Source organism: Cetorhinus maximus, chromosome 11, assembly GCF_964194155.1.
Source record: "Cetorhinus maximus chromosome 11, sCetMax3.hap1.1, whole genome shotgun sequence".
NCBI lineage: Eukaryota > Metazoa > Chordata > Chondrichthyes > Lamniformes > Cetorhinidae > Cetorhinus > Cetorhinus maximus.
This window is the reverse complement of record NC_135889.1, coordinates 100095253-100122762: the sequence shown is the minus strand read 5'-3', so window position 1 is coordinate 100122762 and position 27510 is coordinate 100095253. Positions and strand designations below refer to the sequence as shown.

The 27510-nt window shown below is 42.1% G+C and overlaps 1 protein-coding gene across 12 annotated transcripts in view; it reads left to right on the top strand.

Moving 5' to 3' along the window:
• gtdc1 (glycosyltransferase-like domain containing 1) overlaps positions 1-27510 on the top strand; it is a 423082-nt gene that overhangs the window by 125342 nt on the left and 270230 nt on the right. For all 12 annotated transcript variants that reach the window (XR_013577994.1, XR_013577993.1, XM_078552498.1 and 9 more), the window contains one exon: positions 25222-25395. Coding sequence is in view for 10 of the 12 variants with exons in the window: in XM_078552498.1 (XP_078408624.1) it covers positions 25222-25395 (174 nt within the window). In the remaining 2 variants the exon portion in view is untranslated. The remainder of the gene's footprint in view (positions 1-25221; positions 25396-27510) is intronic.

Sequence of the window (27510 nt, the reverse complement as noted above, 5' to 3'; positions counted from 1 at the left end):
ATTCCAGATTTAATAATTGAATTCAAATTCTATCAGCTCCCATGTGGGATTCAAATCCAAATCCTCAGAGCATTAGCCTGAGCCTCTGATTACTAGTTGAGGACATTACCACTATGCCATCATCTCCCCTGTTTAGGGAGGGATATCAAGGAAGAAATCACAAGATAAACCAGGGTTGGCCAGAGCAGATGGGTTGAGGGAAGTGGGGAAGGGGTGGATGAGTGCAAAAGGCAAAGTTGTGGACCGATATGAATCGGAGAGGAAATAAGGCTGGAGGAAGTTGCAGAGAGAGGGTGGGGTGAGGCTCTGGGTTATGGATGAATAACAGTTAGTATGGAATAGGATATGAGCAAATTGATGTAGGGTAAATAAAATTAGAGAGATGAATGCCTGGCTCAAAGACTGGTGTGGGAGAAATTGGTTTCAATTCATGGGGTACTGGGGAAAATGGGAGTTGTACCGTTGGGAAGCACTTCACCTGAATCGTGCTGAGCCCAGTGTTGTAGCGAGTCATATAACTAGGGCAGTACATAGGGCTTTAAACTAAATAGTGGGGGAAAGGGATCATGTGAGAGGAAATGTAATAAATCAAAGGGTAACAATGAGGTACTAGAGCAAGGTAGTGATTTGGGTAAAGATAACCATAGTGTGTCAGGAAGGGACAGAGAGTATTAACTTAAAAGTGCACCAGCAGATAAGGCCAGAGATTGCAAAAATGGTAAAAAAGACAGAGCTAAAGGAGCATCTGAATGCGCGCAGCATTCATAATAAAATAGATGAATTGTTAAAACCCCATATCCCGCGCATCCGCCCTCACGCCTTCTCCTCCTTCCCAGAAATATGATAGGGTCCCCCTTGTCCTCACTTATCACCCCACCAGCCTCCGCATTCAAAGGATCATCCTCCGCCATTTCCGCCAACTCCAGCATGATGCCACCACCAAACACATCTTCCCTTCACCCCCCCTGGCGGCATTCCATAGGGATCGTTCCCTCCGGGACACCCTGGTCCACTCCTCTATCACCCCCTACTCCTCAACCCCCACCTATGGCACCTCCCCATGCCCACGCAGAAGATGCAACACCTGCCCCTTCACTTCCTCTCTCCTCACCGTCCAAGGGCCCAAACACTCCTTTCAAGTGAAGCAGCATTTCACTTCCATTTCCCCTAACTTAGTCTACTGCATTCGTTGCTCCCAATGCGGTCTCCTCTACATTGGAGAGACCAAACGCAAACTGGGCGACCGCTTTGCATAACACCTGCGGTCTGTCCGCAAGAAAGACCCAAACCTCCCTGTCGCTTGCCATTTTAACACTCCACCCTGTTCTCTTGCCCACATGTCTGTCCTTGGCTTGCTGCATTGTTCCAGTGAAGCCCAACGCAAACTGGAGGAACAGCACCTCATCTTCCGACTAGGCACTTTACAGCCTTCCGGGCTGAATATTGAATTCAACAGCTTTAGATCTTAAACTCCCCCTCCCCCCATCCCCACCCCGTTTCTCCCCCCTCCCTTTTTTTTCAATAATTTATATAGATTCTTCTTTTCCCACCTATTTCCATTATTTTTAAATCTAAAACTAAAACTTTGTTAGTCTTTCCACCCCACCCCCACTAGAGCTGTACCTTGAGTATCCTGCCTTCCATTCTTAATTAGCACTTTTCTTAGATAATATCACCACCTTCAACACCTCATTGACCCTTTTGTCTGTGACATTTTTTGATTATCTGCTCCTATCACTGCTTGCTTATCCCCACAATCACCCCACCCTCAACTTCTCTCTCCCCCCCGCCCCTCCCACCTTAGACCAGCTTATATTTCACCTTTTTCCTAACTATGCTCAGTTCTGCCGAAGGGTCATGAGGACTCGAAACGTTAACTGATTTCTTCTCCACTGATGCTGCCAGACTTGCTGAGTTTTTCCAGGTAATTCTGTTTTTGTTTTGGATTTCCAGCATCCGCAGTAGCTTTTAGCTTTTTGTTTTTATATTTAGATATAAATATGTAGCCGTTACAGAGACATGGTTGCAGGGTGACCAAGGCTGGGCCCTGAATATTGAAGGGTATTTGACATTTCAAAAAGATAGGAAGATAGGAAAAGAGAGTGGGATAGCTCTGTTAATTAAGGATGTCATTAGTACAGTGGTGAGAGATAACCTTAGCTCAAAAGAGTCAAGATGCAGAATCAGTTTGGGTAGAGGTAAGAAATAGGAAAAGTGTAAGAGGTTACTTGTGGGATAGTTTATAAGCCCTCTAACAGTAGTTACACTGTAGGACAGAGTATACAGGAAGAAATAAATGAGACTTGTAAGAAATATACCGCAATAATCATGGGTGACTTTAATGTACATGTAGATTGGACAACTCAGATTGGTAAAGGTAGCTGGGAAAATGAGTTCATAGAGTGTATGTGGGGCAATTTCTTGAAACAGTACATTTTAGAGTCAACCATGGAGGAGGCTATTCTAGACCTGGCAATGAGCAATGAGACCAGGTTAGTCAATAACCTCATGGTAAACGAACCTTTAGGTGATAGCGATCAAAACATGATAGAATTTCATGTTCAGTTTGAAGGGGAAAAGTGTGGGCCTAAGACTAGTGCTTTAAACCTGAATAAAAGTAATTATAAGGGAATGCAAACAGAGCTAGCTAAAGTGAATTGGGGAAACTCAGTTAAAGGTAGGACAGTGGAGGTGCAGTGGCAGGCTTTTAAGGAGATATTTAATAACACTCAGCAAAGATTTATCCCAGTGAGAAAGAAAGATGGTTTGAGAAGGAAGCATCATCCATGGCTAAATAAGGAAGTTAAAGATAGTATCAAATTGAAAGAAACGCTGTACAAATCTTCAAAGATTAGTGGTTGGTCAGAAGATTGATCGGATTTTAAGAACCAGCAAAGATGACTAAAACAAAACAAAGAGCGAGAAAATTGAGTATGAGAGAAAGCTAGCTAGTGATATGAAAACAGATAGTAAGAGTTTTTGCAAGTATTTAAATAGGAAAAGAGCAATGAAAGCTAGTCTGGGTCCTCTAAGGAGTGAGTCTGGGGAATTGCTAATGGAAAACAAGGAAATAGCGGAGGCATTGAACAGTTATTTTGTTTCTGTATTCACTGTAGAAGACTTGGAAAACTTCCCAAAGATACTTGAAAATCAAAAAGTGAATGGGAGGGAGGAACTTAAAACAATCACCATCACTAGGGAAAAGATGCTGGGTAAAGTGTTAGACCTAAAGTCTGACAAGTCCCCAGGACCAGATGGCCTGAATCCTGGGACAGGAAAGTGGCTGCAGAGATAGTAAGTGCATTGATTGTAATCTTCCAAAATTCCTTAGATTCTTGAAGGGCCCTAGTAGATCGGAAATTGCTAATGTAACAGCTTTATTCAAGAAAGGAGGGAGACAGAAAGCAAGAAACTACAGGCAGTTAGCCGAACACCTGTCATAGGGAAATTGCTAGAATCCATTACTAAGGAGGTTAAAGCAGAATACTGAGAAAATCAGAATGTGATCAGGCAGATCATGGCTTTGTGAAAAGGAAATCGTGGTTAACTAATTTATTAGAGCTTTTTGAGGAAGTAACAAGCAAGGTGGATAAAGGGGAGCCTGTAGAGGTGGTGTACTCGGATTTCCAAAAGGCATTTGATAAGGTGCCACATCAAAGGTTACTACATGAGACAAGAGAGCATGGTGTAGTGGGTAACATATTAGCTTGGATAAAAGATTAGTTAGCTAACAGGAAGCAGAGAGCAGGGGTAAATGGGTCTTTTTCAGGTTGGCAAATTGTAGCTAGTAGAATGCCACAGGGATCAGTGGTGGGTCCTCAACTATTTACAACCTAGATCAATGATTTGGATGAAGGGACCAAATTTATGGTAGCTAAATTTACCAATGACACCAAGATAGTTAGGAAAGTAAGTTGTCAAGTGGAGGTAGGGAGTCTGCAAAGGGATATAGACAGGTTAAGTGAGTGGGTAAAAGATTGGCAGATGGAGTCTACTGTGGAAAATGTAAACTTGTTCACTTTGGCAGGAAGAATAGAAAAGCATTATAATATTTAAATGGAAAGAGATTGCAGAACTTAACGGTACAGAGGGATCTGGGTGTCCTGTTAAGTGAATCACAAAATGTTTGTATGCAGGTACACCAAGTGATTAGGAAGGCAAATAGAATATTTATGTTTATTGCAATGGGAATGGAATATAAAAGTAGGGACGTTTTACTTTAGCTGTATAGGGCAGTAGTGAAACCACATCTGGAATACTGTGTGCAGTTTTGATCTCCTTATTTGAAAAGAAATATAATTGTGTTAGAAGCAGTACAGAGAAGGTTCACTTGACTCATTTCTGTGATGAAGGGCTTATTCTAAGAAGAAAGTTTGAACTGGTTGATATACCCTTTGGAGTTTAGAAGATTGAGAAGCGATCTTATTAAAACATATAAGATCCTGAGGGGTCCTGATTGGGTAAATACGGGGTGGATGTTTCCTCTTGTGGAAAATACTAGAACTAGGGGATGCGGTTCAAGAATAAGAGGTCTCCTTTTTACGATTGAAATGAGAGGAAAAAATTCTCTCAGCGGGTCGCTAGTATGTGGAATTCTCTTTCTTAGAAAGCAGTGGAGGCTGGGCCATTGAATTTATTCAGGCAGAGTTAGACAGAATTTTGATAGACATGGGATTCGAGGGTTATGGGGTCAAACAGGAAAGTGGAGTTGAGACTACAACTAGATCAGCCATAATCTTATTGAATGGTGGAGCAGGCTCAAAGGGCTGAATGGCTTACTCCTGCTCTTAAGGCCTATGTTCCTATGTAAACTTACCAAGATCAAGTTTATGCCCCTCAAACTTTTGCTTGAATTGTAGGCTGAGAAAAATAATCCCCATAAAGAATAAAATACATCCTTTGGTAAAGGAAGGGAAACAGTCAGTGTAATTATGGAGGAGCTGCAACAGAAGAAAAGGTAAATCAGAAAAGTAAGGGAAAACAGTCTGATTTCACTCATGATCTAACTCTGAAGTAGCTTCTATTTTCATTTCACTGGAACTGGAAGGAAAGTCACCCCTGGCTAGAGTGAAATCTCTTAGATTTAATCCTATGGTCACTCCAAGGACAAGGTAGAGTCTGGGAAATGGCTCAATAAAGAGAAAGCAGAGAGAAAGGATTAACAAATATATGCATATAGTGGTGAAGCCTGTTGAAAACCAGTTTTACAGCTTAATTCTTAGAAGCAGGAACTCATTTTCAAACATTAATTGAAACAGTTTTACAGAAATTATGTGAGTATTCTTTCTTTGTATTTGAAGAATCTTCACTTTCTTTTTCTCTCTCTCAACGTTCCTGCGCACTGCCCCCCAGCCCTGCCCCAACCACCTCCAATTCCCTCCATCCCTTGATCAACTCAAGTAGATATTTTTCTGGAGTCATTCTGTATTCCTTGCACAATCATTTGAAGCTTTCGTTTTTGCACCCTGCAAAGCTGATAACATTGTAACTGCTCTGGTATATGGGTCGTACTTCCTCGCTGCATGGATTAAGTCAGAAAACTGAATGTGTTCATTGTTTTGTATCGTGTCTCTGCTACTTTGAGTTTGTTTGTGGAGGGATTATGGGTGCAGCTGCCACTTTATGTTAAACTTCCACAGCAGGGCAGTTGCACAGTGTGATAAATGCTGGCTCATCTCTGTACTTTCTCAGGTTCAGCACAGCAAAAACATTTCTGCCTAACAACCCATTTCCGACCGAAACCCTGGATTTTGCAAACCTCTGCGTTTGTGGTAATTTACCTGCACCACCCCTCTGTGATCACCTTTGATAACCCCAGTTTTGTTTTTAGCATATATTCAATCTGTAAAAAAAAAACACCCTTTCTCTTTGGCCCTAATCACAGTCCATTTAGTATCATGTTTGGAATGTTGGAAATTACATCCCAACCTACTTTTCACTGTTTATCCCTACAGTTTCTCCACTACTGTCATTCAATCTTACTTTTTAGACTATTTTTTTCACAAGTTATTTTGGTTATTTGAAGTTCTTTTCAATTTGTTTATCTTTTAGCTACTAGGGTAATGATGGGAACTGTTTAACATATACATTCTTTTCAAATATTTTGACATCACAGCAGCTGGTTTGACCAGTGCAGTGTGTAATCCATTGACAGGTGCTATTTTTTGCATGTTTAATATTCACTGCTGGCTCAATGCATTTTATTCCTTTCTTTGCTTTTCTTTTCATCTCTCCTTGCCTGTCCTGAAGGTGCTGACTCATGCTGGGATATGGTGCTTTGGGAACTGGTTACTTTCCAGTGCTTTGCCTAAGTGACTATCCTTCTTGTGCAAGTTTAGACTATGTCAACAGGCTGCTTGACAATGGGGGCATCACAATCCAAGCCAGTCCTCTCCTTGCACAGCATTTATGCAGGAGGAAATTACAGCAGATGTCACTGAATAGGAATCAGGAGCTGGAACACTGATTGTATCTCTTCTTCCTCTCTAGCCCAATTGATACTCAGGCCATTGTAGCCCCATTAAAACAATCCTTGACCAAATAAGCTCACTCAACTCAAAACCACCAAATCAGAAACATTAGTGGTTACTAGTTGTGTTTATTGTGTAGTTTAGATTTTGACTTGGTTGTTGGACTAGAAAGTAGAGATTATACTGTACCATGTCTATTCTTCAAATTTTAAAACCTAACAAGTTTTGGGCACATTCATTCATCTTCAGATAGCCACATGGAGGTAGAAGATGGCCTGGAAACCATACAAAATAAACTCTATGCTTGCTTTTAATTTCCAAACTTGTTTGTGGTGAGTCCACAACACACCTGACACAACAGACCAATTTCACTATTCACAACTGGTTAGCCCTTTAAAAACTCTTCCCACATGTTAGGTAAAACAGATGTAATTCCCTCTTTGAAGTGTGGAAGTTATCCACCTACCTCCGTTCTCTGGAATACCCATTATTATTTTCAGCATTGATATTTCAAGCAAATGAAATTAGAGCCTTAAACTTCAACACTGAACTTCTGGGTGAAGGTACAGCCTCAAGCCAAACACATCAATTCCTGCAAAAACTCAGCAGGTCTGGCAGCATCTGCGGGGAGGAACACAGTTAACGTTTCGAGTCCGTATGACTCTTCAACAGAACTAAGTAAAACATTTTATTTTTATTTTTGTTTTGGATTTCCAGCATCCACATTTTTTTGCTTTTATTTTTGCTTACATCAATTCCTGCTCTGTGCTGAGTTTATTTGGCTTCAGTTTCAATAAACATATTGGGTACTTCGGTTGATCCCTCTGCCTCAAGATTCATCCTCCTGAATGCTGTTTAATGACCCTGCTGGAAAGTATGCATATATGTGGCTGGCAAATGACAAGATTAAGCACAACTCTAAACTATTTCTTGAGGTGCAGGTTAAACTTAGTGGCAGGAATTTATCAAGCAAGATATCATAAAGCGTTTTATCTTATGGTTGGTGTACATGCTAATTCTTTGTTTAATAGTACCATAGAGGTATTAACGTTTACAGTACAGAAGGAGGCCATTTAGCCCACCATTTCTGTGCAGATCTTTGCCAGTGCAATCCAAATCTCACTGCTCCAATCTCTACCTAAAGCCCTGTATCCACCTCAAGCCTATAGAAAAATATTCCATGTTTTACCAACCTCTGCATGAAGAAATGTTTCCTAATTTCTCTCCTCATTCACTGAGTAACTATTTTAAATTGATGGTGACTTATCATTGACTCCCAGAGAAAATAGTCTTTTTTGAAGATCAAGCTATAAGGTAGCGGTATAGCAAAATGCAAAAGGACTTGCAGTGACAATGAAGGGTGGAATATTTGTGCCTGGAAGAAAGAGCATCCAACGTTAATGAGGTGGCTGACCTTAATGGTGACTCTTGCCTCATTTTTTTCTGACAATATTAGGGAAGTGCTCATTCTTTATAGGGCCAATTAGGCCTTGAGCCCTGTGCTCATGCCCACTCAGATCATAGGATATGTGAAGGGACTGCGAGCAAAAAGGTTGGTTGAAGGTATGCACCTTTATCTTTCAAGTATTGTACACTGTTCCTTGAGCTAAAGACTAGTTTGCTGTGTTTGGAAAATGTATGACCTATATAAATGACCAGAATGAGAAAATACATACAGATCAAGAAAATATCGGTAGATTCAGATCAGACCAGTTTGAGGCCAGTTTGCATTTCCTCGGGATTTCTAGGGTTTCCCTGAAGTGAAGGGGATCCGAGGTCTGCATGCGTTTTGTGCAATCTTGAGCAAGGGAAAATACTGTGGATGCTGGAAATCTGAAACAAAAACAAAAAATGCTGGAAAACTCAGCAGGTCTGACAGCATCTGTAGAGAGAAAGACAGAGGTAACGTTTCGAGTCTGTATGATTCTTCAGAAGAAGAGTCAGATGGACTCAAAACGTTACCTCTGTCTTTCTCTCCACAGGCGCTGTCAGACCTGCTGATTCCAGCAATTTTTGTTTTTGAAGCAAATAAGGTAGGTATGCTGCCACTGCCTAGCACTCAGCTATAGAAAGGGAGGAGTTGACCTGTAAATCTCATTTAGCGTACAATCAATACACTTAGAGCAAAATTAGAAGCACAGGAAACCAACAATTTTTTTTCTAAAAGTTGATGTTTACATAGAGTCCACAGAACCGTGTCATTTGGGATGATCTGTACCAGTGCTCAAGTCCACCATGATGACCTCTTCCTTATGCTGCTCCCACATCCTCTTATTCCCTTCTCCTGTATGTATGCTAGTTTTCTACTTTTATTAAGGAAGAATTGTTGAATAAGCATTGAAATGGCCTATGGGTCAAGGGTTTGAAAAATAGTATGTTTTACATGCATTTTAGAGAAACCCTAGTTGAGGCTGCTTGGCAAACTAAGTTTGCATATTTTCAGGATTCAATTATATTATATAACAAAGGAACTTTGAACTCTAGCTCCCCATACCAGAACATCTGTTAAGTAGCAATATATCTGCTGAAGTAATCTCCTGACCAACTGTGATTAAAAAGGAATTAAAGTTAAAAGAGGGGACAGTTCACAGGAAGCCCATATGAAAATCTTTCTTCCATCTTTTCTGTTTTTCCCTGTGCTTTTCATTGTTACCGTCCAGCTTCTTATATCCAGACCAGTGTGAGCTCTGTGGACATTGAGTGCAGTTACACTGTGCTCACAGTGTGCTGTGGGAACGAGGAGAGCCCAGATTGAAAAATCACAAGGGAGTGATGGGGCAAGGAGAGTGTCATTATCAAGTATCTCTGTTTAAAAATAACAACATTACAAAGAATTAACATTAACGCAGAGGTTCCCCATGGCTAAGTTCTTTTTCGCATTCCCTTTTTTTTCTTCATATCATTGACCTGCTTTACTCATTTTTAAACCAATCTTCAATTTAGCTGATGATTCCACTCTAAATTTATTAATTTCCTTCAGTCCTCAGGGCAGATATTCTGCATTCTCACAATGTAATGTCTGAATTACTGCAACTTGATCCTTTCCATGCCTTCAGTGGGCAATGAAAATCCTGTTGCTCCTATTTTTTTTAAATTTGCATTTTTTCCCATGTCTCTCGAAATTCTAGCCGCTAGCTTCCTCCTCTTACCTTAACAACTACACTCTAATAATCTTTTATCATTGTATCAATAGTACACATGCTGCCCTTATAAATTACAACATCTTCCATCCATTGCTGAAGCTGTCTCAGTGGGATGAGATGGAATTATTTTCCCTCAATGCCTCTTAATGCTCTATAAAGTCCCAAGTCTGGTAAGCTACTTTTGTATTTGGGGAAGCATGCCTAACATCCTTTTAGCACTATTAGACATAATACTAAAAATATCTAGGCCTGGATTTTGGCAGAGTTATGGAATCTTCACAGAGTTGTGGAGACCTTTCAAAATGGCAGGTGGCACCTGGATGTGGAAGACTCGCCCCCATTTCCGACAGACCCATTTTCACTCTGCAGGGCAAGTTGAACTCAGTACTGAGTTCAAACAGACCTCATTTTTGTTGTAGCAAGGGCCTTAACCCGTGGTGTGGGAGTCACAAATTTTTAGAGTAGAAATAAATATTTTGAAGGGCAGATAAGATCTGTAGAGCTGTCATAATGTGAGGTTATTTAAATTCCCATCCCTTTAAAAATTAAAAAAATCAGGCTGCCTCTGTCAGCGAGAGTTAGGAAAAACGTTATTCTAGCAGTTATAATTGCTTTGTGTTGACATTTCCCCAAGGGCTATCACTATGTCATTATGACTGCTTGGCTGCTTTCCACAAGCTATAATTATCTCAGCAGGGTGTCCTAAATCACAATTTGATTGAGAGCTCAAAGAGATTATTAAAGGATTAGCTGTTTTTTATGTTCTAAATAGAAGTTAGGTTTTTTTTTATAAGGGATTAAGCACTTGTGGAGATGTAAATTTTTGAATGGGTTTTCTTGAATGGAAGTGTTTTGTAAATATAGTGAAGGCTGTAATAGACATTTAGACCTCTATTTTATTTCATCTCAACATGGCTCCTGAGATCTGCCCTTGGTGGATACTGAGTGAGTTGGCATGGGGGGTGTAAGGGCCAAGGGTAGTGGGTGGGTTGGCATTAAGTTTACATAGGATTATAAGGGGCCATGGGTGCATGAGGGGCATGAGTTGGCATTAGGTTGGCATGAAGTGGCATGGGATGGGAGGCCGTGATGGGATGTGAGAAGTGAAGGCTTGGGGGGCCTAAAATTTAACAAAACAACTGGGACAAAATCACAGAGAACCGAGGCGAGCCTTTTAAAAAGCCCACCTTGGCATTCAGCAGCCCCTGCCGCCGTGTCCGATCTGCACCCAGGCGGGCCCGACTCTATCCTGCACCTCCCCCACCCCCAACCCTGGAACGAAGATGGGGGAATTTGGGGGAATTTCTCCCTGGGCGGATGCAGCGAGTGAGGAAATTTCCTGACTTATGCTACCCATCTCAGGAGCGAAAATCAGGCCCTGAGTCACCTGACATGCAATCCCTCTTACTTGAAACTTGATCTTTGTTTTACAAATACAATACTCAGCTGAATCTGGTCTCGTCCTCCTCCTGTATAGATATGAGGTAGGCTTCCACTTTTGGACACAGTGCAACTGAGGAAACCACTGATTACATTTTCTTCCTGCTGGGTTATTTGTATGGTACCTGAGTAATTCCAGGTGTAGGCTTTGGAGGAAATTCAAGCACAGGCTTGTCTCTTGACTAAACCTTTTTCACCATCAGAGAACATTGAGTTTGCATCTACGATAGGCACAGGCTTATTAACAAACAAAGTGCAGAGCTCTTTCTCCCTCTGTATAGTCACAGTTTTAAAGTGTGTTGCACCATCCTAATCTGATTTACCTATTTCTTACAGCCTCAAAAGTGTGGATGTTCTTCCCACCCTCAGTCTTCCTTATATAATCTTCATACTTTGAGAACCCAATATAGGATTCACTCCACGTGATATCAAGAAACGGCTGAAAGCACTGAATACTGCAAAGACAGTGGACCCTGACAATATTCCGGCAATAATACTGAAGACTTGTTCTCCAGAACTTGCCGTGCCCCTAGCCAAGCTGTTCCAGTACAGCGACAACACTGGCATCTAACTGGCAATGTGGAAAATTTCCCAGGTTTGTCCTGCACACAAAAAGCAGGACAAATCCAGCCCAGCCAATTACTGCACCATCAATCTGCTCTCAAGCATCAGTAAAGTGATGGAAGGAGTCATCAATAGTGCTATCAAGTGGCACTTGCTTAGCAATAACCTGCTCGCTAATGCACAGTTTGTGTTCTGCCAGGGCCACTCAGCTTTGGTTCAAACATAGACAAAAGAGTTGAACTCCAGAGGTGAGGTGAGAGTGACTGCCTTTGACATCAAGGCCGCATTTGACCGAGTGTGGCATCAAGGAGCCCTAGCAAAACAGGAGTCAATGGGAATCAAGGGGAAAATTCTCCACTGGTTGGAGTCATACCTAGCACAAAGGAAGATGAGCTGTGGTTGTTGGAAGTCAGTCATGTCAGCTCCAGGATATCACTGCAGGAGTTCCTCAGGATAGTGTGCTAGGCCCAGCCCTCTTCAGCTGCTTCATCAATTGCCTTCCTTCCATCATAAGGTCAGAAGTGGGGATGTTTGCTAATGATTACACAATGTTCAGCACCATTCATGACTCCCCAGATACTGAAGCAGTCCATATCCAAATGCAGCAAGACCTGGACAGTATCCAGGCTTGGGCTGACAAGTGGCAAGTAACATTCGCGCCACACAAGTGCCAGGTAATGACCATCTCCAACAAGACAGAATCTAGCCATCGCCCCTTGATGTTCAATGACATTACCATCACTGAATCCTCCACTATCAATATCCTGGGGGTTACCATTGACCAGAAACTGAACTGGACTAGCTATATAAATACTGTGGCTACAAGAGCAGGTCAGAGGCTAGGAATCCTGCAATGAGTAACTCACCTCTTGACTCGCCAAAGCCTGTCCATCATCTACAAGGCACAAGTCAGGAGTGTAATGGAATACTCTTCACTTGCCTGGATGAGTGCAGCTCCCACAACACTCAGGAAGCTGAACACCATGAAGGACAAAGCAACCTGCTTGATTGGCATCACATCCACCAATATTCACACCCTCCACCACCAACACATAGTAGCAGCAGTGTGTACCATCTACAAGATGCACTGCAGGAATTCACCAAGGCTCTTTAGACAGCATCTTCTAAACTCACGACCACTACCATCTAGAAGGATAAAGGCAGCAGATAGATGGGAACACCACTGCCTGGAAATTCCCCTCTAAGTCACTCACCATCCTGACTTGGAAATATATCAATGTTCCTTCACTGTTGCTGGGTCAAAATCCCAGAACTCCCTTCCTGACAGCGCTGTGATGTACCTACACCACATAGACTGCAGCGGTTCAAGAAGGCAGCTCACCACACCTTCTCAAGGGCAACTAGTGATGGGCAATACATGCTAGCCCAGCCAGTGAAGCCCACATCCTGTGAATGAATTAAAAAAAACTTAACCATTTATCTTCATGTTATCTTTTATGTCTTTTAAATGTGGTGTCATCTTGATTATAGGCCCTTTAATTTAAAAGCTTCTTTAATATTATTCTCTCGTTTTAAATATTTCTTCGCTAATTTTTTTCTGCCTTCAAGACATTGATTTTTTTTTGTAAGGGTGCGGTTTCCACCAGAACCTTGCCCAAGTGCCCATTATTTGTATGTGAGTTTTGACAGTGATTGTTGGTAGGCTATTCATTGAAATTTACAGAAGATGAGGCATAGAAGGGTAGCTGTCATCATCTTCCTAACCCAGGACAATTATGTTCTAGAGTTGCCCTGGCTGAGATCAGTTAACTTAGTGCTGACTAATCATTTAACCAAGGATCTTCCTGGTTCGATGACTCAGCAACTCCAAGGAAAATCTCATCAATGGTCCACGTTTTGCATATTTAATGATGGGAAGGATATCTTGGGAAAGTTTCTGAGTCCAGCTTTGGTGAGGTGAATTAATGTTTCAGGGAGTGTTACTTAGTATTTACAGCTTAGTAACATCATGCTCCATATGAGTTTCCTTCGTCTAACCCCATCAACATATCCTATTCCTTTCTCCCTCATGCTTTCGTCTAGCTTCCCCAAAAATGCAGCACTGATCCTTGAGGAATACCGCTTCCCCAGGGTCGACCTCGATGCGTTGGCATGCCCACACCATCACCTCAGACTGAAGGCGGACAAACTCCTCCATTGTGCCTTGCAACCTGAGGAGTACAGCAGACATCCCTTCCTGATGTTCTCAAGCTTGCCTTTAAAGCTCCAGCAACTGAGGTATGAGTGAGTCCAGAGGCTCGTCATCTGACTTGGACTCAGCGGATTTCTGGCCTCCACTGGAAACCTGGAAAGTCCCTGCCGCTGCCTGCTGTGGATCGGACAGTGTGATGTGCTCACCAGATAGTGACCTCGTTTACTGTAAAGCTTGGTCCCACTGAGGTGTGTGCCTCTGTGCTAGTGGAGGGTGTGGGTGAGCACTATGACGGGTCTTCACTGAGGGTTTCAGCAGATTCCTCTTGTGAGATATCTTCAGGGCTTGAGTCGAGGACCTGGGTCGTGGACTCCCTCGGCTATTTCCCAGATGTGCCTATGAAAGCAAGGAGAGATAACACGACACATCACTCACAGCATGGTTGTGTGATGGATGTTGCACTGCTGGATCCTCACTTGGTTGAGCACCACTAACCTCACCACAGGAACGGTCCAGATCTTCATTGGCCAGCTGCACGACTCTACTTTCAAAGTCCGTAAGGACCTTGATTTCGGGCATTCCTCCACCAGCCTGCGACCTCTCCCTTTTTCTCCTGCATGAATAGAGATGGAGAGAATGCAAGCAGGACGCCTGCCAGGTCAGATGATAAGTACGCCTGGCATGTGCAGGCGGTGAGTGGTGCCATGAAAGGGAAGAGGACAGTGAATATCTGGGTGTGAGACAGTGAATGGTGATGCCCCTTGAACTGTCAGTGAGTGAGATCCCTGTAGGTATGTGATGGATTTGTGACTGTGTGCGTTGAGAGTGATGAGAAGAATGACACCCTGGCGGAATGAAGGGATCATTCGTCCTGTTTCGGCACTGGGTGGCTGTCCTCTTCTGCAGGTCGTTGGCAATGACAACCGCTGCCACTGCCTCCCAAGCCGGATTGGTGGTGATGTTGCCCCTCTTGCGGCCAGAGCATGGGTAGAGGACATCATGACAGGCCTCCAAGGCATCCAAAAGGCATTCCAGGGACACATTGCTGAATCAGGGTTGCAGTCTTCTTGCCTTTTGGGGCCATGTCTTCTGTGCAGCAGTCCTGGGCTGGAAGCACTGAGAGGTGTGTATGCATCTGCACTTTAACTATAGCGCCTGGTGTGAGAAAGCAGCGAGGTTATGCCATGGCGGGCGAATTAGAGGCCGCCCGCCAGCGAAACAACGTGTTTCATGGGAATGCATGATTAATTTGGCGGGATTGGGCGTGAAAAGCTGCCCGGCAGGTAAAACGTTCTTTTTCCCACCTGCTACCGTACTTAATGCAAATCTGGAGCGATTCCGCCTATAGAAATTCTTACACCTGAAGAAGTGGTAACAGCGACCGTTTCACTTCTAAGGGAAACAATGGATTTTAGCCTGGAGCACAGAAACTGCTTGCTGGGCTGCAGTTAAATCATTAATAGGCTATGTCACATGACCCCATTCTGCGAGCTTTTTGGATTGTTTTAATATTACATTTCTAGCCTCACAAACTCAGACTGCTGTTTTAACACCAACCAGAAAAAACTCCAGCAGCTCCTGGCTGACCAAACAGCCAGCCATCATCTCTTAACTCTACGAATTCTGTTTGATTTTAAAAGCCTCTGATCATCGTCTGCCATGCGGTCCAAGCACAGAAAGCTTATCGTGCCACAGCGCCATTCGTTTCAAGGATTTTCATGTTGTTTCCAACCAGAAACTCATCTGGACTGAACTCTGTCATGAAGGAAATCTCTTAGACTTAGACTTCTCAGATTCTTGAAATCATGTGAACTAGTATTCCTTTTTGTGGTCCTTTTATTGCTGTTGCCCATAGTTGTAAATCTTCCTCTTTTCTATCTCCGTTACTGTATATGTGTGTGTGAAGTTGTGAACACTGCCTGCACCATCCCCCACCCCTGTTGCTGGGGTTTGAATGTGAATAAACTGACCTTCTGAGTTAATCATAATGTGAGCTTGCTGCTAGCTATTATTAAATTGGATCTCACAAACTGAGGGTTTGGGGAAAGATGCCACAAACAAAAATTTGACCAGAGCCCAAATTTAAGAAACGAGCTGAATCTGATATAAAAGGAACCACTTGGAAGCTAAGAAGGAAAATTAGTGGCTGAAATGATCTTTAAAACACAAAAAAATTACTGCAGCAAATTCCCTTCCTCTAACACAAGAAAAATGGCAAATTTCTATGCCCAGATGTTGCTAAAACAAGGACATTTAAATGGCGAGACACTAGCATCCCTAAGCACAGAACAATTGGATGTTGTAGCTAGGGAATTCCAAGTTGAACTACCCTGTAAGATTAAAAGAAGTGATCTGTCCCCATTGCTGGTAGAGCATTTGGATCCCACCTATCAACTAGCAACAGGAGTTCAACCCTGACTCCGAACCCCTTTCCCTAACCACTTGAGCTGGAAAAGCTTAGAATCTAGCTAGAATTTCAGGAGAGAGAAAGAGAGCGAGAAAGGGAAAAGGAGATGGAAAGAGAGAGAGAAAGAGAAGCTCTGGAGTGGGAAAGAGAGAAAGTGAGAAAGTGAGAGAGAAGAATTCCATTTCCAAAAATTGGAAATGGAGTTAGCAACTCAAAGGGAGAGAGAGATTAGACAGATGGAAGCTGCAAGGGAAAACCCCTCTCTACCTGCTAACAGTCCAAACCTCCCTATCCCAGAACTAATCCCTGAGACCCTTAAGTAGGCTAGCTTCGTTCCAAATTTGAAGAGAGTGACATGGAATCCTTTTTCGCTACATTTGATAAGGTAGCAGGACAGCTAAAATCGCCATCAGATATCTGGGACTTTTTAATTCAAGGGCAGCTATCAAGGAGAGCCTAAGAGATCTATTCCATGCTGACCCCTGACATGTCCCCTAATTATGAACAGACCAAGGCTGTCATCCTTAGTGGCAATCAGTTAGTCCTGGAGGCATATCGCCAGCAATTCTGGAACACTCGTAAGAAATCCACACAGACCTACACAGAGTTCGAACAGCTAGAGCAAATCATGTTCAACTTGTGGATCCACTCTTTAAAAATACAGCATACCTACAAGGGATTGCGTGACTTGATATTGCCGGAGGAATTTTTAAAACTGCTTACCCCCCAAATTAAGAATGCACTTGGAGGAGCGGAGAGCCCTCACAGCCACAGATGCAGTTGTCGCAGCAGATAACTATGGCCTCACCCGAAGGCCTGGCAACTCAGGCAGTCCCTTTCCAAACCACCCCCAAAACCATTGGAAAGATAAGAAGAGCAACATAGATATGACAGGTGCTTCACCTAGAAAGGGCACGAGAAGCCCTCCTCAAGCCTGAAAAGAGAACACACGGAGACTGGTGTGTTCCCATTGTAACAAAATAGGACACTCCAGTCATGAATACTGGAGGTTGAAACGGAAGCCTTTGGGTCTTATAGGGCTCCATAAGAGTAGCCCAAAAGGACCCCCCAAAAGGTAGTGCAGCAGAGCGGACAGGGACCCTCGCTGCAGAAATGTAATAGTTATAAGGGATTCAATTGTAAGGGGAATAGATAGGTGTTTCTGTGGCCGAAAACAAGACTCCAGGATGGTATGTTGCCTTCCTGGTGCTAGGGTCAAGGATGTCTCAGAGTGGCTACAGGACATTCTGAAGGGGGAGGGTGAACAGCCAGTGGTCGTGGTATACATTGGTACAAATGATATAGGTAAAAAAAGGGATGAGGTTCTAACAGCAGAATATAGGGAGTTAGGAAGTAAGTTGAAAAGTAGGACCTCAAAGGTAGTGATCTCAGGATTGCTAACAGTGCCACGTGCTAGTCAGAGTAGAAATCGCAGGATATATCGGATGAACATGTGGCTGAAGAGATGGCGTGAGGTGGAGGGTTTCAGATTCCTGGGACATTGGGACCAGTTCTGGGGGAGATGAGACCAGTACAAACTTGGACGGGTTACACCAGGGCAGGACCGGGACTGATGTCCTAGGGGGACTATTTGCTAGAGTGGTTGGGGAGGGCTTAAACTAAAATGGCAGGGGGATGGGAACCTATGCAAGGAGTCAAAGGACAAGAACAAAAGACAGAAGGGGAATAAGAAAAGTGATAGGCAGAGAAATCAAGGGCAAAAAATCAAACAGGTCCTCAGTGAAAAATAGTGGGAACGGGACAAGTAATGTTAAAAAGACAAGCTTTAAGGCTTTGTGCCTTGAGGCAAGGAGCATTCGCAATAAAGTGGATGAATTAACCGCGCAAATAGATGTAAACAGGTATGATATAGTTGGGATTACGGAGACATGGCTGCAAGGTGATCAGGGATGGGAACTGAACATCCAGGTGTATTCAGTATTTAGGAAGGACAGACAAAAAAGAAAAGACGGTGGAGTTGCATTGCTGGTTAAAGAGGAAATTAACGCAATAGTGAGGAAAGATATTAGCTCCAATGATGTGGAATCTGTATGGGTAGAGCTGAGAAACACTAAGGGGCAAAAAACGTTAGTGGAGGTTGTATATAGACCCCCAAACTGTAGTGGTGATGTTGGGAATGGCATTAAACAGGAAATTAGAGACACATGCAATAAAGGAACATCTGTAATTATGGGTGACTTTAATCTGCATATAGAATGGGCAAATCAAATTAGTAACAGTACTGCAGAGGAGGAATTCCCGAAGTGTATACGGGATGGTTTTCTGGACCAATACATTGAGGAACCAACTAGAGAACAGGCCATCCTGGACTGGGTATTGTGTAATGAGAAAGGAATAATTGGCAATCTAGTTGTGTGAGGCCCCTTGGGGATGAGCAACCATAATATGATAGAATTCTTCATCAAGATGGAGAGAGACGTAGTTGACTCTGAGACTTGGGTCGTGAATCTTAAAGGAAACTACGATGGTATGAGACGCGTGTTGGCTATGATGGATTGGGAAACATTACTTAAAGGGATCACGGAGGATAGGCAATGACAAACGTTCAAAGAGTGCATGGGTGAACTGCAACAATTGCTTATTTCTGTCTGGCGCAAAAGTAAAATAGGAAAGGTGGCCAAACCATGGCTTACAAGGGAAATTAGAGATAGATGCAAGAAAGAGGCATACAAATTGACCAGAAAAAACAACAGACCTGAGGATTGGGAGCACTTTAGAATTCAGCAAAGGAGGACGAAGGGATTGATTAAGACGGGGAAAATAGAGTACGAGATAAGCTTGCGGGGAACATAAAAACTGACTGTAAAAGTTTCTATAGGTATGTGAAGAGAAAAAGATTGGTGAAGACAAATGTAGGTCCCTTACAGTCAGAAACAGGGGAATTTATAATGGGGAACAAATAAATGGCTGACCAACTAAATACATACTTTGGTTCTGTCTTCACAAAGGAGGACACAAATAACATACCAGAAATGTTGGGGAGCACAGGGTTTATTGAGAGGGAGGAACTGAAAGAAATCAGTATTAGTAGGGAAATGGTGTTGGAGAAATTGATGGGATTGAAGGCTGATAAATCCCCAGGGCCTGATAATCTACATCCCAGAGTACTTAAGGAAGTGGCCCTAGAAATAGTGGATGCATTAGTGGTCATCTTCCGAGATTCTATAGACTCTGGAACAGTTCCTACAGATTGGAGGGTAGCTAATGTAACCTCACTATTTAAAAAGGGAGGTAGAGAGAAAGCAGGGAATTATAGGACCAGTCAGCCTGACGTTGATAGTGGGGAAAATTCTAGAGTCCATTATAAAAGATTTAATAGCTGAGCACTTGGAAAACAGTGGCAGAATCGAGAATGTAACTAGTAGAGTTGATGAAGGGGAGCCAGTGAATGTGGTTTATTTGGACTTTCAGAAGGCTTTCGACAAAGTCCCACATAAGAGATTAGCGTGTAAGATTAAAGCACATTGGATTGGGGGTAGTGTATTGAGATGAATAGAAAACTAGTTGGCAGACAGGCAAAAAAGACTACGAATAAATGGGTCTTTTTCCGAATGGCAGGCAGTGACTAGCGGGGTACCGCAGGGATCAGTGCTGGGACCCCAGCTATTCACAATATATATTAACGATTTAGATGAGGGAACTAAATGTAATATCTCCAGATTTGCAGATGACACAAAGCTGGGTGGGCGGGTGAGCTGTGACGAGGATGCAAGATGCTTCAGTGTAATTTGGACAAGCTGAGTGAGTGGGCAAATGCATGCAAATGCAATATAAAGTGGATAAATGTGAGGTTACCCACTTTGGTAGCAAAAACAGGAAGGCAGATTATTATCTGAATGGCTATAAATTGAGAGAGGGAAATCTGCAACGAGACCTGGGTGTCCTCGTACACCAGTCGCTGAGGGTAAGCATGCAGGTGCAGCAGGTGATAAAGAAGGCAAATGGTTTGTTGGCCTTCATAGTGAGAGGATTCGAGTACAGGAGCAGGATTGTCTTGCTGCAATTATACAGGGCCTTGGTGAGATCACACCTGGAATATTGTGTGCAGTTTTGGTCTCCTTATCTAAGGATGGATGTTCTTGCTTTGGAGGGAGTGCAACGAAGGTTTATCAGACTGATTCCTGGGATGGCGGGACTGACATATGAGGAGGTATTGAGTCGGTTAGGATTATATTTGCGGAATTCAGAAGAATTGGGTGGGCAGAATCTCATAGAAACTTATAAAATTCTAACAGGACTAAACAGGGTAGATGCTGGAAGGATGTTCCTGATGGTGGGGAGTCCAGAACCAGGAGTCTGAGGATATGGGGTAGACCATTTAGGACTGAGATGAGGAGAAATTTCTTCACCCAGAGAGCGGTGAGCCTGTGGAATTCAATACCACAGAAAGTAGTTGAAGCCAAAACATAGTATGTTTTCAAGAAGGAGTTGAATTTTGCTCTTGGGGCGAAAGGGATCAAAGGATATGGGGAGAAAGCGGGAACAAGCTATTGAGTTGGATGATCAGCCATGATCATAATGAATGGTGGAGCAGGCTCGAAGGGCCAACTGGCCTACTCCTCCTATTTTCTAATTTTAAAAAAATCTAATAAAAAATAAAACCTTTTGAGGGTGTGGCCCTATGTGTGGCCAAGTGGACAAACTCCCAGAGCGCTTTCAGATTTTTGCCCTTCGAGGAACAGTGTCCCTGTACCTCTCCCAGAATGTGAGCAAGTCCATTGCACTGCTCTGGGATACAGGAGCCACTCAGTTCTTAATGTTGCAGGAAACATTAGCCTACACTGCTGAGTCCTCCCTGAAAGCCAAGGCATTGAACAGTGGAGTGAGAGAAGGATACATGTCTGTTCCCCTCCATCCAAACAGCCAGACACCATCTCTCAATCCTCGAATCCTGTTTTATTTTAAAAGGAATCATTGCCTGTCAAGCAGTCCAAACGTAGAAAACCCATTGTGCTGCACCATCATTCGTTTCAAGAATTTTCAAGACTTCTCGGATTCTGGAAATCACGTGGACTAATATTCATTTTTTTGGTTGTCTTACCGTTGTTGCCCATAGTTGTAAATCTTCCTCTTTTCCATCGCCTCTTGCTATGTATATATCTGTGAGATTGCGAACACTACTCCACCTGCCCCTCCCCACAGGTTTGAATGTAACAAACTAACCATTGATATAAAAGCAAAATCTGCGGATGCTGGAAATCTGAAATAAAAACAGAAAATGCTGGAAAAACTCAGCAGGTCTGACAGCATCTGTGGAAAGAGAAACAGTGTTATCGTTTCGAGTCCATATGACTGTATATTGAGTTAATCATAATGCGAGTTTGCTGTGACTTATTATTAAATTGGTTCATGCAAACTGAAGGCTTGGGGAAACATGCCACAGCCCACTTTAAAAATAATTAAAAAACACCTCTGCTTTTGGACAGATGGGAGAGGATAAAGAAGTTCAGTATCTCTCTCTCTCCTGCCTGTTAACAGACAAACAACCAGATAGCAACCCTTCAAGAGACCAGGCTTGCCAAGAGCGGATCAGGCTTGCTGAAAGCGGATCAGTGAAAGAAAAACATTACATGTTTATCCGGCAAGGGAAGAGTTCAGAGGAAGCAGGTGAGTAAGGTATAGGCTTCCCTGTAGGGAACTTGCTACTCTCGATGGTAGAACCCCACACAAATGGTTCAGAACATGTTCTCTCCATCCGCTTTCAACTCAAACAGGGCCAGGTAACCTCATGAGAATCTGTGCTCCAATACTGTGTTGCACTACAGAAGCGAATGAGGAGCTTTGACACTGCTATCAGCACAATCCAAAATCGGGTGCGGAGCATGAGGCATACCCCTCCTGCCTCAGACATCGTGGCCTGAGAAAAGTAAATGGGAATGGACAGAAACTACTTGAGCTTTGTTGCTACCATGAGCTTTGTGTAACTAACACCTTCTTTCAGAACAAACCATCCCACAGATGGATGCCCTGAAACCATTCAAGATCAGGGCATTGGCTGACTCTGATCGTCACCAGATGTGACTCTGAAGAGCGTGCTCAGTACACTTAGCTACCACAGAGCTGACTGTGTTACAGATCACTCTGGTGTGTACTAGTGTCATGAAAAGCCAATTACAACCACAAATTACTTATTGAACTTATTATATGGGCATATTGAACTTTTTAAGGAAAATGTGTGTTTTTAAAGAAATACAAGCAAGGACACTGAGAAAAATATGGCTGACAATGTAAAGTGACCACTTTCTGGTAAAATCCCTATGTGCATTATACTGACAGACCTGGCCTGAGAGAATATGGAATGTCACACCTGAAAAGGTGTCATGGCCTTCTTCAAGCAGAGACACTTAAAAGGGGGAAAAGAAAGATGAACTTTAATCTCTTGTGGATGCAGAGACAAAAGACTGATTACCACATCTCAGTCGTGATCTGAAATCCATCTCCTGTTGATTCATATCTCAGAATGTGTAAAATGGTAGGAGATCAAAGAAAACAGACTCTGGTCGCAAGACATGGTTTTATTTCCCTTACAGATCTACAGAGGGAAAAATATGCTAAAAAGCTAGCTACAGAGCAGTGCAGGGGGTGCTAGTGTGCTGTTGTGCTCTGTGTGTGACAGCAAGAAGACCAACTAGTCACCCCTGCAGTTACAGACGTCTTTCTGTCTCTCTCTCTCTCCCTCTCTCTGTCTGTCTCTCTCTGTTGCTGGAGGCAAGGCTCAGCAGAAGCCACAATCAGAAAGGAAATAAGTCAGTTTCTTCAGCTATCCTGCAGAACCAATCTCTCCAAACCCACTGCGAAACTGCTAAAGTCAGCTCTAACAGAATCACCCAACTTAACAGCTGCAACACTTTGCCATCTACGCCTCGTGGACAAGCCAAAGGCTGATTCGTATATCTTTTTAAACTCTTATTTGGACTCTTAACTTCTCACTTCTGATCTATGTGTATGTGTGTTGCATTTTTATTATTTTTGTCAGGTTTTTAGTAACTAATAAACTTACTGTTTCTTTGACTCAAGAAGTTTAAATTTGCCCTTTCTAAAAAAAAAATACAACTGAACTGGGAAAAGGTATACACCGGGGAAGGGATCCCTTTTAAATTAGCCTTGTTGTGACCAACTGAGGGGGTTGAATAAAGCCAGGTCATTCCTTTTGAGGCGGGAGCATAACAAAATTGGGGCTCCATTCGGGAAGTTAGTAAATTGGGGTACCTTACCTGGGGACCGGTCATAACACTAGGATGGAACCCTTGAATTTTTTCATTCAGATTAGAAATGCTGTCCTCGTAATAACATCAGCCATACTGTCTACTCAGATAAAAACAAGTTGAGTGAATGAGCAAATACATGACAGATGCAGTATAATGTGGGTAAGTGTGAAGTTGTCTACTTCAGTAGCAAAAACAAAATTGCAGAGTATTATTTAAATGGTGATAGACTGGGAAATGTTGATGTACAAAGGGACCTGGTCCTTGTCCACCAGTCACTGAAACCAAGCATGTAGGTGCAGCAAGCAGTTAGGAAGGCAAATGGTATGTTGGCCTTCATTGCAAGAGGATTTGAGTTTATGAGTAATGTTGTCTTACTGCAGCTGTACAGGGCCTTAGTGAGACCACACCTGGATTTTTGTGTGCAGTTTTGGTCTCCTTATCTCAGAAAGGATATACTTGCCATAGAAGGGAGTGCACCGAAGTTTCACCAGACTGATTCTTGGGATGACGGGATATTTATATGAGGAGAGATTGGGTCGACTAAGCCTCTATTCACTGGAGTTTAGAAGAATGAGAGGGAGTCTCATTGAAACATATAAAATTCTGATAGGGCTGAACAGACTGGATGCAAGGAGGATGTTTCCTCTGGCTGGGTGGCTTAGAACAAGGATTCATAGTCTGAGGATATGGAGTAAGCCATCCAGGACTGAGATGAGGAGAAATTCCTTCACTCAGAGGGTGGTGAACCTGTGGAATTCTCTACCACAGAGGGCTGCGGAGGCCAAGTCACTCAATATATTTAAGAAGGAAATAGATTTCTAGACATTAAAGGCATCAAGGGATATGGGGAGAGAGAGGGAGTATGGCGTTGACATAGAGGATCAGCCATGATCATATTGAATGTTGGAGCAGGCATGAATGCCCTATTCCTGCTCCTACCTTCCATGTTTCTATGTTTCTAACTTGACTGAGAATACCAAACTGTGAGTCTACCAAGCCTGCGTCCTCAGCTCACTCCTCTACAGTGATGAGACCGTGACAACATATGTGAAGCAGGAGAAAAGGTTGAACAATTTCCACCTTTGCTGTCTCAGACGTATTCTTGGCACCTGGTAGGACAATGTCACCAACTGAGGTCCAAGTATGAATTACAGTAAAATCTAAAATAATTTTAAATACTGTACAAACAGAAACGGCATCATTTTAGTTATATTCTGAGCTTGTCAAAGAGTTGATAAGCAGTCAGTTTAATCAGCAAGCAGCAGCTGATTAAGATGGTGTCTGACGTTTTATTTAGACATAAGATGAAGTAGGGGTGTAAATAATTCGAGGAATTAGATCTGTGGAACAGAACCATCAGATACCAAAATGTCTGCATGTCAGTAGAATGTAAGATTGCTGTCCCTGTGGACATAATCTCCAGTAACAATTCTGATCTGGGTAAAATGGCACAAGTGAACTGCGAGCAGAACTCTTTGTTCTAGTTCAGTGTCCATCTGATCACTGCTAAAGTGCATTGAGAATGCCTCCAAACCACAATTGGATTGCTTACAGCAGTCAGTCTGACCAAAGCATCTGGGAAATGCTTATGTTTTCAAAGTAGAGTCATGTGTAGTTTAGGGGTTAAAGGCCTTTATATGCATTTGTGGAAACCACAGGGTGATGTAAATTTGAGTGACTTGGATGTTAACAGTCAACAATGAAGGTTTGATCTGTCTCTCAAGATACTATTTTCTATTACAAATTGGGCCAGAAGTCTTGTCACAAGAGCAAGATCTAAAATTTTTTTTTAACAGCCTAACTTCTCTATTTTCAGCTTGGTGGCTGATGTGGTCGTGTTCAATTCAGCATTTAATATGGAATCATTCCTCATGTCCATTGGCTCTTTCATGAAGCTAATTCCTGATCATCGACCCAAAGAACTAGAGAAACACATTAGGCCCAAGTGCCAAGTGCTGTATTTTCCAATCAGGTTTCCTGACATTACCAGGTCAGTAACTGGGACATGCTGATATTTAAAGTTCACTAAAGAGCTAACATGAGTGCAGTGATCTTTTTCAGTGTTTCCATGCATTTTTTTTTCATGTGTGATAGTTTGCTCTGCCCAAAACAAGAACTCATCCAGTGTAAGTAAGTTAATTTGATGAATGTGTAAGGTTATTAGTGAAGCAATGAAAATGCCTACAGCCCTTTTTAAAGCTGCGGTATATTTTGGAGAACCATTTCTTTTCAGTTGTGATTTGGAAGAGCATTTTACCATATTGGGCAAAAATATAATGAATGAGGAAAGATATTTTTTGTATATAAAGAACAACACTCAACATTTATTTGGGTTGCAGCCTACCCTTGTGTTGCCTGAAGCACCTTATCCTTACAGCATGCCATATGAAATCTAGTATTGCAGATAAGCCTATAGGAGTTGCTCGACATGAAGGGAACATTTTCTTAGAAACTAGTAACTGAGTATCCCAGATTCATGAAAAGAGAATGACATCATTGATGATTGAATGTAGAGGTGTTGGGCCTGTTCAAATTTGATTATATTGTAAAATTGTACTATTTTTCCACCTGATATAGTTTACTTGGCGGTAACAACTTTCATTTGATTGCTTGCACTGTAATTGCTGAAAGTAATTTTAAGATAATATTTTCTTGCTGTGTTGTTATTATTGGATCTATAGCCAGAGAAACAAGGGGCAGAGTTGCAAGATTTTTTTAAATGAAAAGATTTCTGGCTACCTTCTGATCCGTCTTGCCTCACTGGAATTTTTCTTTAAACAGAGACAGCATAATAATATTGTAATCAAATAAGAACTTCGGATCAGCCGCAACTGTGACACTGATTGATAACTAGTGCAAAATCTGAATTAAACTATTGATGCACAAAAAAATGATAGCCCCCCCTTCCCCTAAAAATATGCAGAATGAGAAGGGAGTATATAATGTTTCACAAATGACATTATGATTGACCGCATTAATATTCAATTTTTTCCTTTATAGGTACAAAAACATTAAATGCTCATTCTAACGGTCTATCATTTGTCACCATCAATACAATAAAGATTATAATGGAGGCTCACTTTCAACTCACTTTCTTATTCCATGCGTGAGCACGGCATGCTATTTAAACTGCATTTGTGATAACAGTATAGAAGAGCTCATTTATCTCACTGTGAACAGTAAAGTATTATTAGCCCAGTTTGTTTTAGTAATTATAAGCTGCTTAAGTCATTACTGTACAGTAATGGAATTATTTGATTGTACATATCAAAACTGAGATTGTGGTACATTTGCATATTTTCTATTATCTAATGACATTCATCTACACCTGCAGGAACATTCCACATATAAGGTGACATCGGTCAAAATGAGAGTTTTCTTTCCAAAATGAGAGCTTTTATTTTAATCAGTTCATTTAGCTTTCTTGGTGTTGATATGTGTGTGAAAGAGATTTGACATTGAAATAATTGAATCAAAGATGAATATTCGGCTCAACAATTCTGTGAATAAAAAAAAGTTATCATGCCAGACATTTAAAGCTCTTGTGTTTAAAATGAAAAGCCATCCTTGAGGTCTTGAACCCATTGAATATCATCACCAGATAAGATGTGAGATGGGTCAGGGTAATTGCTGATCAGCCCAGAATGTAGCTCCCCAAAGGTGCATGATGAGACTGTTATTGTGAATGTCATGTGCTGCCCTTGCACTCCATACATTAGAAAGCAGTTCCAAGCTCTTTTGTCACTTGACTCAAATCTTTCTGAAGATCTCCAGATTGAGCATAAAAGGCCCTGAACATCATGCTGGCTAATTTGAAAGACCCAATTAGCACATTCACTTGAAAACTTTATCTTCAATTGTGACTACTAATATTAAAGCTAAAATGTCTGGGAAGACCAAAGTACAATTAACTTCCAAAATTATAATTGTGTTTATTTCATAGATTATTTATTATGTTATTAACTATATATAGTTTTCATATTAAGACAGTGGTAGTTTCTGTTTGTGCTTATAGGGTATATTATATTTCCTCTTTTTCACGGGTATAGTTCGGTTTATAATGGTAACAGTTCTTGTGTTATGGAATTAACATACCCTACTGGGA